Genomic DNA, 13439 nt, shown 5'->3' on the forward strand with positions numbered 1-13439 from the left:
TTTTCATGAGAAATTGATAAGAAATGTTTGGAGTTTTGATCTATTTCCAGGTGTAGGTTAGCTAATGCCGAGGTCAGAATTTTATCAGGCAAAAGTAAGATGTCTGGGAAACAGCACTCCGACCAGAGAACACACAGTTCATCAGATTTTGGCAAGCTGTAAGGGCTTCACTCATAGCTCAGTTGGTAAAGAATCCGCCTACAATGCAGAAGACCCCCGTTGGATTCAGGCCTTGGAGAAGATTCGCTGGAGGAGGGATAGGCTACCCACTCCAGTATTCTTGCGCTTCCCTTGTGGCTCAGATGGTCGGGAGACCTGGGTTCCATCCCTGGGTTGGGAAGATCCCCTGGAGAAGGGAAAGGCTACCCACTCCAGTATTCTGGCCTGGAGAATTCCATGGACTGTAGAGTCCATGGGGGTCTCAAAGAGTCGGACACAGACTCAGCAACTTTCACTTTCAGTGGCTCAGCTGGTGAAGAATCCGCCTACAATTCAGGAGACCCCACTTTGATCCCTGGGTCGGGAAAATCCCCTGGAGAAGAGAATGGGAACCCACTCCAGTTATTCTTGCCTGGAGAATCCCATGGACAGAGGACAGAGGTTCCTGGTGGGCCCCAGGCTATGGGGCCCCAAAGAGTGGGACACGAAGTGACAGGCAAGTGTTCCAAACGCCAGACGAGAGTGAAGCGATGTATGTTCACTGGAGGCTTTAGTTGAAGTCAGAAGACCCGGTGGGCGCCACGGGGAGGACCTGGAAGGAGGAACCGCTGGCCTTTTCGCTAACTAACTTCATGCTTCAAGGAGCCAGGTCCGGCGTGCCCAGCGCTCCTCCCCCAGAGCTCCCCGGGCCTCCCGGACGCTTGGCTCCGGGCCACGTCCGCACCCTTCGAACGGGTGTGGGTGATTTCGTAAGTGGACGTGACACAGCCACCGTGGGGGAAAGCGTACGGGGAAGCGGGAGTGAGCCTGGAGGCGGGCGCGGTGGGAGGGGTGAGGGGAGGAGGGAGACAGGGAGGACCGCTGAAAGGACGCCGCGCGCCCCGGCGTGAGGAAGTGCACAAGGTCTCGGCGCTGTCTGCTCGAGGCCGGCTGGAGGGGCGGCCAGGTGAGCCGGGGATGCTCGCGTGCAGGAAGCCGGGGATGCTCGCGTGCAGGAAGCCGGGGCTGCAGCCGCCGCTGCTGCTGCTCTTGCTCCTGGGGCCGCTGGGTCCCTGCTCCCCGGGCGCCCCAGCCGCAGCCGCGCCGGCCGACCACGCCGCAAAGCTCGAGTTCTTCACCGAGCGGCCGCTGCACCTGGTGAGTCCCGCGTTCCTGTCCTTCACCATCGACGCCAACCTGGCCACGGACCCGCGCTTCTTCACCTTCCTGGGGTAAGTGCCGGCCTGCGGGTCCCTGGCCTCCTCGCTCCTGATCTCCTGACGTCCACGGCAGGCCAGCCGGCCACTCCTGCTCTCTTTACTCCGGGACCTTCTCACCATCTGTCTCTCCTTTCTCTCTCTCTCTCTGTCTCTCCCCAGCCCACCCCTGCTGCTGGGTCCCCCGAACCGCCCTTTCCCGCCTTCATTCATTCAGCAAGTGGTGCCTGAGCGCCAACTGACGGCTAGATATTAGGGGAGAAATTGAGAAAAGAAACTTTACAACCGCCCAGAAACTTGCCAGCAGGAGGGTACCCACCAAGCGCACCTGGAGGGCTTTGAGCGCTTGAATTTGCTGCCCAGTGTAGGACAAGTAACTCTGTGCCAGGCTCCAGTCTCTTACACGCTGGTAGTGTTGTAGCCACGCGTTCTGAAAAAGAAACTCACTCAGAGGGACAATGCAGATAGTGGAGTGCAGTTTATTACACCGGCGGGCCCAAGGCAGAGTCTCCTCTTAGCCAAGGACCCTGACCAGTTTTTCTGAAAACCTAATATACCCTAAGTGTACATGTCCAAACCCACCTCCCCAAATTCCCTAAAACTAGTCTGAACAAAGGAAAAGAAAGATAAAATCAAAGTTAACCTGTCATTCATATGCCTTAAGCCTAGGTAGTTAACAGGGGACAATTATCAATAGGTCTATTGACTATAATCATACCCCAATAAGCATAATAGAATTTATGATTCTATTTGGTTACACAGATAATTAGGGTATTCTTTTAGGCAACAGAGAGTCTAGGTAAGAGCCCTGGGCTCTTCCATCCAGGGGGCCTGGTTTTCCAGTTGGTATGTCATTTCCATAGATACTGGGCATATAGCTCAAAGTCCACAGTTCAGCCCTAGATGGAGTCCCGCTTTCAAGATGGAGCCTGTTCTGTCTGTTTCCTCCTTCATTCCCCACTCTTGGTGCTCTTAACTCATAGTATGAGCATCATTCATAGGGCTATATTGCACCCTGACTCTCCGACCTCTAATTTAGGAGAACGACATCAACCTTTGGGTTACAAAGTTCATGATACATTGTAAAATAAAGGGTCCACAAAGCAGAACTATCAAAGCAAGTATAACCATGGTAAATATAGTTTTCCACCAGTCACCCTTCACCCAAGATAGGACCGAAGTCCAAAAAGGAAGATTATCATCAGACATAACTTTTACCTGACCTTTCATGTCATCTAGGGTGGCTGATATATAGCCAGATAAACTAGGAATAGACAACATTCAACTTTAGTTAGAGCACAGGTCCCTCTTTGTACTGAAACTATGGTTAGTCTCAAGATGATACCAGCAAGTCCTTGTACCAGCAGTTGATCGTAGAGCTTCATCTCTGTTTCTTCTTTAAGATGATCTTGGTTTCACAGGGATCAGTGGGATCCTTTTGTGTAGCACTCAGCGTCCTCCGGGTCTCGTGGTATGCTCTCTTCACCCTCATGTGGAGGATCCAGGGAGTGACACCTGCAACCTTAACTTCAGTGGGGCTGCTTAGAACAGTATATGGACCCTTCCAATGTCGGGCCAAGGAGTCGTGTTTCCAGTCCTTGACCACACCTGATCCCCAGGCACAAATTCATGAATCCGTGTCCCAAGGGGGAACGGCACCCTTTCTTGCACAAACTTAGTTACCTGATTTATTACCTTACTCAGTTGTTCCATCTGCTGTGAAATCTCATCTCCCCTTACCTGAGGCAAATTTGTTGACACCTGTTTCATTATGGGAGGGGGCCTCCCGTACACAATTTTGTACGGAGAAGAGCCATGGGACTGTGGGGTCATCCTGAGCCTGAGCAGAGCTGTCGGAAAACAAGTCCACCCAGGAACAGTCAGTCTCTAAGATCCACTTGGAGAGTGTCTCTTTAAGTGTCCAGTTGGTTCCTTCCACCATCTCAGAACTCTGGGGCCTATATGTTGTATGTAATTTCCACTTGATGTTTAAAGTTTTGCTTACTTGTTATACTAAATCAGCTACAAAAGCCAGGTCACTGTCTGAACCAATGCTGGTAGGAAGTCCAAATCTGGGAACTATTTCCCTAAGCAGGCACCAGGCTACTTCTGATGCTCTTTCAGTCCGGGTAGGAAAAGCTTCTACCTATCCCAAGAAGGTACATATTATGACCAGCAGGTAGTGGTAGTGTTGGTGAGGTTTCATTTCAGTGAAGTCCACCTCCAGGTGTTCAAAGGGCAGTGTGCCTTTTACCTGAATCCCTGGAGGTTTCTGTCTGTGCCGAGAGGCAACATTAACCTGTGAGCAGGCGGTGTAGTTCTGAGATTTTGTCCTGCATAGGGAAGAGAGGCAGGGAGCCAAGAAATATTTTCCAATTAGCTCTTCCAGTTTATCATGGCCTAGATGGGTTGCTTGGTGTGTTTGGCTTACCAGAGTGGGTGCCAGCTTCTCCAGTACCAATAATTTGCCACTTGGCAATTCCCACCATCCCTTTTCAGTCTTGATGACCCCTTCTTCTTTGGCTAGTTGGTTTTGGGCTTCAGTGTATTTTGGAGAGTCTAGCGTTACCTCAGGTAGCTCCGCCAATATGAGAGCTTTAACAGCGGCTTCTCTTGTCACCCCCAAGCCCTTGGCTGCTTGTTTAGCGGTCTTATCTGTCAGTCTGTTCCCTGAGCCCGGGGGTATCCTCTTTATGACATCCTCAGCAGTGTATGACTGCAACCCTTTCTGGTTCCCAGGCAGCATCTAATAGGGTCTTAATTTCTTCCTTATTTTTAATATCTTTTTCACTAGCTGTCAATGGCCTCTCTCCTTATACAGAGCCCTATAGTGTGGCAAAAGCATACCTGGAGTCTGTGTAAATGTTTGTCTTCTTACCTTTTGACAGCTGGAGGGCCTGGATTAGAGCATATAGTTCGGCCACTGAGCGGAGCTAGCCTCAACGATGGTTTCTTCCATGACTACTGCATATCCCGACAGTCATTGTCCTTGTCTCACCAGGCTGGTGCCCTTGGTGTACAGGACCCAATCTGGGTGCGGGATTGGCTGATCTCTCAAGTCAGGTCTGCTGGCATATTTCCTTGCAATCATGTGAGGGCCCACCCTCTCCCACAAGAAAGAAAGTGGCCAGATTCAGGGCCTGACAAGGCTCAGTAGTAACATGGGGGTTCTCACATAACAGTCCCTGGTATTGAGGAATCCGGGATGTTGACAGCCATTTATGGGGGTCGCCTCGTAGGAGAGTGTTGACCTCATGCGCGACTTTTATGAACAAATCTTGACCTAACGTCAGCTTGATCGCCTCCCGGACCAGTAAGAAAAATGTAGCAACTGTCCATAAGCACCCCAGCCACCCAGTGGCAACATTCTCCAGCGGATTAGAGATAAGTCACAGGTCTGTCCCATGTCCCCATAGTCTGGGACAACACTCCCATAGCCACCTTGTCCTTTTAGTAAACAGCTTAGCGAGGTCTGGCATGCCCAAGGCGGGTGCTGGCATAATTGTACCGGGTTTGAGTTCTATTACCAGTGGGACTTGTTTTGCAACCCTGGAGTGGGTTGTCTTCCACCCAGACCTCAGGGAATTGTTGAGTTAATTTTCTCTCTCGACTGTTTAGCCCATCCCGTTTCCCTTCCGGGAGATCGTGCAACCTCCATTCAGAGGTGTTACTGAGAGAAGAGTAATAGGTGGTTGTGCCCACTCAAACAGTGGGTCTTTCCTGGGGGAAAAGGTCACTTGTGCCCCCAATTTAGACAGCAAGTCTCTTCCTAACAAAGGTACCGGGCATTCAGGGATGTATAAAAATTCATGAGTCACTTGGTGTCCCCCACTGACATTTTTCAGGGTAGGCTAGAGACACAAAGGCTGCATTTATCACCATCTGAGACCCAGCAGCCTCTGGCTGGGTCTATTGGCGTATAAAGTCTATAGGGTCGCACAGTCTTTCGCAGAACTCAGAGGGTGATTCGTTTTCCCTTTGAATCACTTCAGAGGGTTTTGCGATACTCATGGCTTTTTGGGCCCCCCTCTTGAGACCTTGCAAAATAGTCACCCAATATCTCTCCAAGTGGCCCCTCCCTTTTTCTGTGTTACAATCCCAATTGGGCCTCTCATGGGGGAGGGGGGGGGGGTTGGGAGGGGAGCTAGTTCTGCCCACCAAGCGGGTTTGCCGTACCCTCAGGTGCCATTTCTCTAAACTACTTTTTGGCCTCAGTTAGGATCCTGTGTCTTTCCTCAGTGCTGAAAAGGGAGACTAGTAGTTGGATTATGTCACCAGTCGACCTCACAGAGTATGTGGAGGCAGTTAGGTTTCATCTTCACCCCATAGTCTCCTCCAAAACCCTTCTTTAAAATTTTAATCATGCACTCCAATACAGTTGCCTTAGATTCACTTCCCCCCATCTTGTTTACCTTTTTGGACCTTCTTCTATTTTTCCTTTTCGTTCTACGAAGTACTCAGTACCCTATGTACTTTTGATATTTCCACTCAATGACACTTAAATTTCCATTCTGCCTCCTTGCTAATTGGGGTGAAAAGAGCCTTACCTGCCAGATCCCAGAGGGAGAAGGGGGATCGGCATGCCTTCACCTGCCAGTCAGCACAGCCAAACCAGAACACCACATGATCCAAGACTGTTTCTCCCTTAACTTTTAAAGTCCATTCTGTCTTGGTGGGCTTGATCAGGTGCGGATGAAAATACAGATGGGTTAAATATCCCATATCCCAGGCCATCTCCAGAAAAACCAATTCGTATTCACTTATATGAATTGTCTGGCCTGACAATTCCAAGGGGGTCAAGAATTTCATAGCAGATGGGACACCTCCTTGGGGAGAGCAGAGTACGAGCACATAAAAACCAAGTTTCTTCTCCTAAAAATCCCCTGGCAATTGCTTGGTAATAATTTTCCCCAAGACGGCATGGACATCACCTCCTAAATGACCTTCACAAATTTTCTTTCTAAGCCCTAACACGCTTGTCAACCTGTGTACCAAGCAACCGCTGCCACCTGCCTATTCCAGGCCTCTGTGGGTCCGTGCCCCTTCTAATCCCTCCCAGGGGGGTGATCAGGCCCCCTCTTCCACCCTGCCAGGTGGGTTCCTCCTCACCTGAGCGCTCATTTCTCCTGCTGCCACCCACTACCTGCTAACATGAAAGGTCCGGGCATTGAGAAGCAGAATCCTTCCAGAAGGGCGAGGCGCCTTCCCCCCTCTAGAAGACTCGAGCTGCAAGTCCACGGAGTAGTCCCAAATGGGACTTGTCTCCTCAAAGTGAGGAGTTTCCCAGCCCATGCACCAAATGTTGTAGCCACGCGTTCTGGGAAACAAACTCACTCAGAAGGACAATGCAGATAGTGGAGTGCAGTTTATTACACCGGCGGGCCCAAGGCGGAGTTTCCTCTTAGCCAAGAACCCTGATCAGTTTTTCTGAAAACCTTATATACCCTAAGTATACGTGCCAAACTCACCTCCCCAAATTCCCTGAAACTAGTCTGGAGAAGGAAATGGCAACCCACTCCAGTGTTCTTGCCTGGAGAATCCCAGGGACGGGGGAGCCTGGTGGGCTGCCATCTATGGGGTCGCACAGAGTCAGACAGGACTGAAGCGAGTTAGCAGCAGCAGCAGCAGTAGCAGTCTGAACAAAGGAAAAGAAAGATACAATCAAAGTTAATCTGTCATTCATATGCCTTAAGCCTAGGTAGTTAACAGGGGACAATTATCAATAGGCCTATGGTCATACCCCAATAAGCATAATAGAATTTATGATTCTATTTGCTTACACAGATAATTAGGGTATTCTTTTAGGCAACAGAGAGTCTAGGTATGAGCCCTGGGGCTCTTCCATCCAGGGGGCCTGGTTTTCCAGTTGGTATGTCATTTCCATAGATACTGGGCATATAGCTCAAAGTCCACAGTTCAGCCCTAGATGGAGTCCCGCTTTCAAGATGGAGCCTGTTCTGTCTGTTTCCTCCTTCATTCCCCACTCTTGATGCTCTTAACTCATAGTATGAGCATCATTCATAGGGCTATATTGCACCCTGACTCTCCGACCTCTAATTTAGGAGAACGACATCAACCTTTGGGTTACAAAGTTCATGATACATTGTAAAATAAAGGGTCCACAAAGCAGAACTATCAAAGCAAGTATAACCATGGTAAATATAGTTTTCCACCAGTCACCCTTCACCCAAGATAGGACCGAAGTCCAAAAAGGAAGATTATCATCAGACATAACTTTAACCTGACCTTTCTTGTCATCTAGGGTGGCTCATATATAGCCAGATAAACCAGGAATATATAGACAACATTCAACTTTAGTTAGAGCACAGGTCCCTCTTTGTACTGAAACTATGGTTAGTCTCAAGATGATACCAGCAAGTCCTTGTACCAGCAGTTGATCGTAGAGCTTCATCTCTGTTTCTTCTTTAAGATGATCTTGGTTTCACAGGGATCAGTGGGATCCTTTTGTGTAGCACTCAGCGTCCTCCGGGTCTCGTGGTATGCTCTCTTCACCCTCATGTGGAGGATCCAGGGAGTGACACCTGCAACCTTAACTTCAGTGGGGCTGCTTAGAACAGTATATGGACCCTTCCAATGTCGGGCCAAGGAGTCGTGTTTCCAGTCCTTGACCACACCTGATCCCCAGGCACAAATTCATGAATCTGTTCCCCAAGGGGGAATGGCACCCTTTCTTGCACAAACTTAGTTACCTGATTTATTACCTTACTCAGTTGTTCCATCTGCTGTGAAATCTCATCTCCCCTTACCTGAGGCAAATTTGTTGACACTTGTTTTATTATGGGAGGGGGCCTCCCATACACAATTTTATACGGAGAAGAGCCATGGGACTGTGGGGTCATCCTGACTCTAAGCAGAGCCATTGGAAACAAGTCCACCCAGGAACAGTCAGTCTCTAAGATCCACTTGGAGAGTGTCCGGTTGGTTCCTTCCACCATCTCAGAACTCTGGGGCCTATATGTTGTATGTAATTTCCACTTGATGTTTAAAGTTTTGCTTACTTGTTATACTAAATCAGCTACGAAACCTGGGCCATTGTCCGATCCAATGCTGGTAGGAAATCCAAATCTGGGAACTATCTCCCAAGCAGGCACCGGGCTACTTTTGATGCTCTTTCAGTCCGGGTAGGAAAAGCTTCTACCTATCCCAAGAAGGTACATATTATGACCAGCAGGTAGTGGTAGTGTTGGTGAGGTTTCATTTCAGTGAAGTCCACCTCCAGGTGTTCAAAGGGCAGTGTGCCTTTTACCTGAATCCCTGGAGGTTTCTGTCTGTGCCGAGAGGCAACATTAACCTGTGAGCAGGCGGTGTAGTTCTGAGATTTTGTCCTGCATAGGGAAGAGAGGCAGGGAGCCAAGAAATATTTTCCAATTAGCTCTTCCAGTTTATCATGGCCTAGATGGGTTGCTTGGTGTGTTTGGCTTACCAGAGTGGGTGCCAGCTTCTCCAGTACCAATAATTTGCCACTTGGCAATTCCCACCATCTCTTTTCAATCTTGATGGCCCCTTCTGCTTTGGCTAGTTGGTTTTGGGCTTCAGTGTATTTTGGAGAGTCTAGCGTTACCTCAGGTAGCTCCGCCAGTATGAGAGCTTTAACAGCGGCTTCTCTTGTCACCCCCAAGCCCTTGGCTGCTTGTTTAGCGGTCTTATCTGTCAGTCTGTTCCCTGAGCCCGGGGGTATCCTCTTTTTGACGTCCTCAGCAGTGTATGACTGCAACCTTTTCTGGTTCCCAGGCAGCATCTAATAGGGTCTTAATTTCTTCCTTATTTTTAATATCTTTTTCACTAGCTGTCAATGGCCTCTCTCCTTATACAGAGCCCTGTAGTGTGGCAAAAGCATACCTGGAGTCTGTGTAAATGTTTGTCTTCTTACCTTTTGACAGCTGGAGGGCCTGGATTAGAGCATATAGTTCGGCCATTGAGCGGAGCTAGCCTCAACGATGGTTTCTTCCATGACTACTGCATATCCCAACAGTCATTGTCCTTGTTTCACCAGGCTGGTGCCCTTGGTGTACAGGAGCAAATCTGGGTCCGGGATTGGCTGGTCTCTCAAGTCAGGTCTGCTGGCATATTATCTTGCAATAATGTGAGGGGCCACCTTCTCCCACAAGAAAGAGAGTGGCCAGATTCAGGGCCTGACAAGGCTCAGTAGTAACATGGGGGTTCTCACATAACAGTCCCTGGTATTGAGGAATCCGGGATGTTGACAGCCATTTATGGGGGTCCCCTCGTAGGAGAGTGTTGACTTCATGCGGGACTTTTACGAACAAATCTTGGCCCAAAGTCAGCTTGGTTGCCTCATGGACCAGTAAGGCAACTGCAGCAACTGCCCATAAGCACCCCAGCCGCCCAGTGGCAACATTCTCCAGCGGATTAGAGATAAGTCACAGGTCTGTCCCATGTCCCCATAGTCTGGGACAACACTCCTATAGCCACCTTGTCCTTTTAGTCACATAAAGAGTAAACGGCTTAGTGAGGTCTAGCATGCCCAAGGTGGGTGCTGACATTATTGTACTGGGTTTGAGTTCTATTACCAGTGGGACTTGTTTTGCAACCCTGGGGTAGGTTGTCTTCCACCCAGACCTCAGGGAATTGTTGAGTTAACTTTCTCTCTCGACTGTTTAGCCCATTAGGTTTCCCTTCCGGGAGATTGTGCAACCTCCATTCATCTTGAGGGGTTACTGAGAGAAGAGTAATAGGTGGTTGTGCCCACTCAAACAGTGGGTCTTTCGTGGGGGGAAAGGTCACTTGTGTTCCCAATTTAGACAGCAAATCTCTTCCTAACAAAGGTACCAGGCGTTCAGGGATGTATACAAATTCATGAGTCACTTGGTGTCCCCCCGTCTGACATTTTCAGGGTAGGCTAGAGACACAAAGGCTGCATTTATCACCATCTGAGACCTTGCAGCCTCTGGCTGGGTCTGTTGGCGTATAAAGTCTATAGGGTCGCACAGTCTTTCGCAGAACTCAGAGGGTGATTCACTTTCCCTTGAATCACGTTGGAGGGTTTTGTGATACTCATAGCTTTTCCGGCCCCCTTCTTGAGACCTTGTAAAAAGTCACCCGATATCTCTCCAAGTGGCCCCTCCTTTTTTCTGTGTTACAGTCCCAGTTGGGCCTCTCATCGGGAGTGGCTAATTCTGCCCACCGCTGCGGGTATGCAGTACCCTCAGGTGCCATTTCTCTTAACCATATTTTGGCCTCAGTTAAGATCCTGTGTCTTAAAAAAAAAAAGGGATCCTGTGTCTTTCCTCAGTGCTGAGAAGGGAGACTAGTAGTTGGATTATGTCATCCTGTGCAGGGTGGTGGGTTTGAAATACAGTCTCCATTAGCCTAATCGTGGCTTGTGGCTCCCCCGAGTATGGTGGAGCGTGTCTCTGCCAGTTTAATATATCCGCAGAGGAAAATGGCTGGTAATACTAGGCTACAGGGGGCTGATGGTAGTGCCCCTTTCATCCTGAACTGGAGGCTGTTTTAGCTCTCTGAGGGGCATCTGTAGTGGGGTTCTTTCCCCCTGTTCCTTGGCAGAGTGCAGCCTCTGTCTAATTGCTGTGTTTTCTTCCCCCTTCCCATCAGTACTCACCGGGAGAGGTGGATACAATCTAGGAGGTCTAGCTGAGGTGGAATTCTGGGGGCATTGACCAGAGGTCTCCATTGCTGGGATTGGAGCCTGCCGAAACGGCGGCTCTATGAACTCCGGGAGAGCTGGTGGAAGAGCAGTGGCTGCTGCAGGAACTTCAGCTGGCCCTGGATTAGGGAGTGAGGCAGCCTCCGGTCCAAGTGGAGCACTGGGAGGCAGGCCCATCATTATCCAGTATGGGGGAGGGGTCAGGTCATCCTCGTCCAAATCCTGTAGAATTTCCTTTTTTATCATCAGTGAATTTTTGTGCCATTAATATTTTTCCCTTTCCCTTCTGGATACAGAACCTTGTCCAAGTAGGAAGATCTTGAGCTAACCCTAGCCATGAGTCAATATAGAGATATTGATCCAGGTGTCCTGGCTCTCCTGTGCCTACTGTATAGACTGCTTCCACTATTTTTAAGTTCATGGTGTTCTCTGGTGGCCATCCTACTCCCATAGGGGGCCATTCGACCTCACAGAGTATGTGGAGGCGGTTAGGTTTCATCTTCACCCCATAGTCTCCTCCAAAACCCTTCTTTAAAATTTTAATCATGCACTCCAATACAGTTGCCTTAGATTCACTTCCTCCCATCTTGCTTATCTTCTTGCTTATCTGACCTGCAGGTCAGCCCAGCCGAACCAGAACACCACGTGATCCAAGACTGTTTCTCCCTTAACTTTTAAAGTTCATTCTGTCTTGGTGGGCTTGATCAGGTGCGGATGAAAATACAAATGGGTTAAATATCCCACGTCTCAGGCCATCTCCAGAAAAGCCAATTCGTACTCCCTTATATATCCCCCTCCTTCTAGCCTGACAATTCTGAGGGGGTCAAGAATTTCATAGCAGATGGGACACCTCCTTGGGGAGGGCAGAATACGAGCACACAAAACCAAGTTTCTTCTCCTAAAAATCCCCTGGCAATTGCTTGGTAATAATTCTCCCCAAGACGGCGTGGACATCACCTCCTAAATGACCTTCACAAATTTCGTTTCTAAGCCCTAACACGCTCGTCAACCTGTGTACCAAGCAATCACTGCCACCTGCCTATTCCAGGCCCCTGTGGGTCCATGCCCCTTCCAATCCCTCCCATGGGGGTGATCAGGCTCCCTCTTCCACCTGCCAGGTGGGTTCCTCCTCACCTGAGCACTCGGTTCCCCTGCTGCCGTCCACTACCTGCTAACATGAAAGGTCTGGGCACTGAGAAGCAGAATCCTTCCAGAAGGGCGAGGCGCCTTCCCCGCCTCTAGAAGATTCGAGCCGCAAGGCGGAGGAGTAGTCCCAAATGGGACTTGTCTCCTCAAAGTGAGGAGTTTCCCAGCCCATGCACCAAATGTTGTAGCCACGCGTTCTGGGAAACAAACTCACTCAGAAGGACAATGCAGATAGTGGAGTGCAGTTTATTACACTGGCGGGCCCAAGACGGAGTCTCCTCTTAGCCAAGAACCCTGACCAGTTTTTCTGAAAACCTTATATACCTTAAAGTGTACGTGCCAAACCCACCTCCCCAAATTCCCTGAAACTAGTCTGAACAAAGGAAAAGAAAAATACAATCAAAGTTAACCCGTGATTCGTATGCCTTAAGCCTAGGAAGTTAACAGGGGACAATTAGGCCTGTGGTCATACCCCAATAAGCATAATAGAATTTATGATTCTATTCAGTTACACAGATAATTAGAGTATTCTTTTAGGCAATGTAGAGTCTAGGTACGAGCCCCAGGACTCTTCCATCCAGGGGGCCTGGTTTTCCAGTTGGTATGTCGCTTCCATAGATACTGGGCACATGGCTCAAAGTCCACAGTCCGGCCCAAGATGGAGTCCTGCTTTCAAGTTGGAGCCTGTTCTGTTTCCTGCTTCAGTAGGATGGTTAAAGAAAGAAGGAGGAGGTGGAAAAGGTCATCAAGGAGAAAAAGCTTACTTATTATCCTATAATAAAACTTTAATTTTTTTAATGTTTATTTATTTGGCTGCATAAGCACACAGGATTTTTAGTTGCTGCGTGTGGGGGTCCAGCTCCCAGACCAAGGATGGAACACCAGCCCCTTACATTGTGAGTGAGTCTACCCCTTCCATTGTCTCAGCCACTGGATCATCAGGAAAGTCCCAATAAAACTTTTAAAGGGTAGTTTTAGGTTCACAGCAAAATTGTGCCCTAGGTAAAGAAATTTCCCGTAATACAGTCATTTTAAAATTTTTAATGTTACATCAGTGATACCTGGGAGATTATTATAGTGACTTACAGAGCCTTAACAAAAAGCTCTCTCTCCAAGATGAGGCTGCAAAATGTGGCATTGCTTTATCAGCTGGAACTTTTTTCTCCTTTGAGGAAGACTGAGCCTGGTGTAGGCAGGTTCCCTGACCCCTGCCGGTGAGTGTAGGCTGATCCTGAGATAGGGCACTGTCAGACCCAGGTCATCTAGGCCATTCATGTGGGTCATGTAAGCCT

General features: G+C 49.0%; 1 protein-coding gene across 2 annotated transcripts in view; it reads left to right on the forward strand.

Moving 5' to 3' along the window:
- Nucleotides 1–991: 991 nt before the first annotated feature.
- The window catches only part of HPSE (heparanase), a 54284-nt gene continuing 41836 nt past the window's right edge, over nucleotides 992–13439 (forward strand). The window contains exon 1 of one of the 2 annotated variants that reach the window (XM_044945708.1): nucleotides 992–1370. In XM_044945708.1, the coding sequence (XP_044801643.1) occupies nucleotides 1117–1370 (254 nt within the window). In that variant the 5' untranslated portion in view covers nucleotides 992–1116. The remainder of the gene's footprint in view (nucleotides 1371–13439) is intronic. The other variant, XM_025289791.2, reaches the window with a different exon arrangement.

This window comes from Bubalus bubalis, chromosome 7 (genome assembly GCF_019923935.1).
Source record: "Bubalus bubalis isolate 160015118507 breed Murrah chromosome 7, NDDB_SH_1, whole genome shotgun sequence".
Classification (NCBI taxonomy): domain Eukaryota; kingdom Metazoa; phylum Chordata; class Mammalia; order Artiodactyla; family Bovidae; genus Bubalus; species Bubalus bubalis.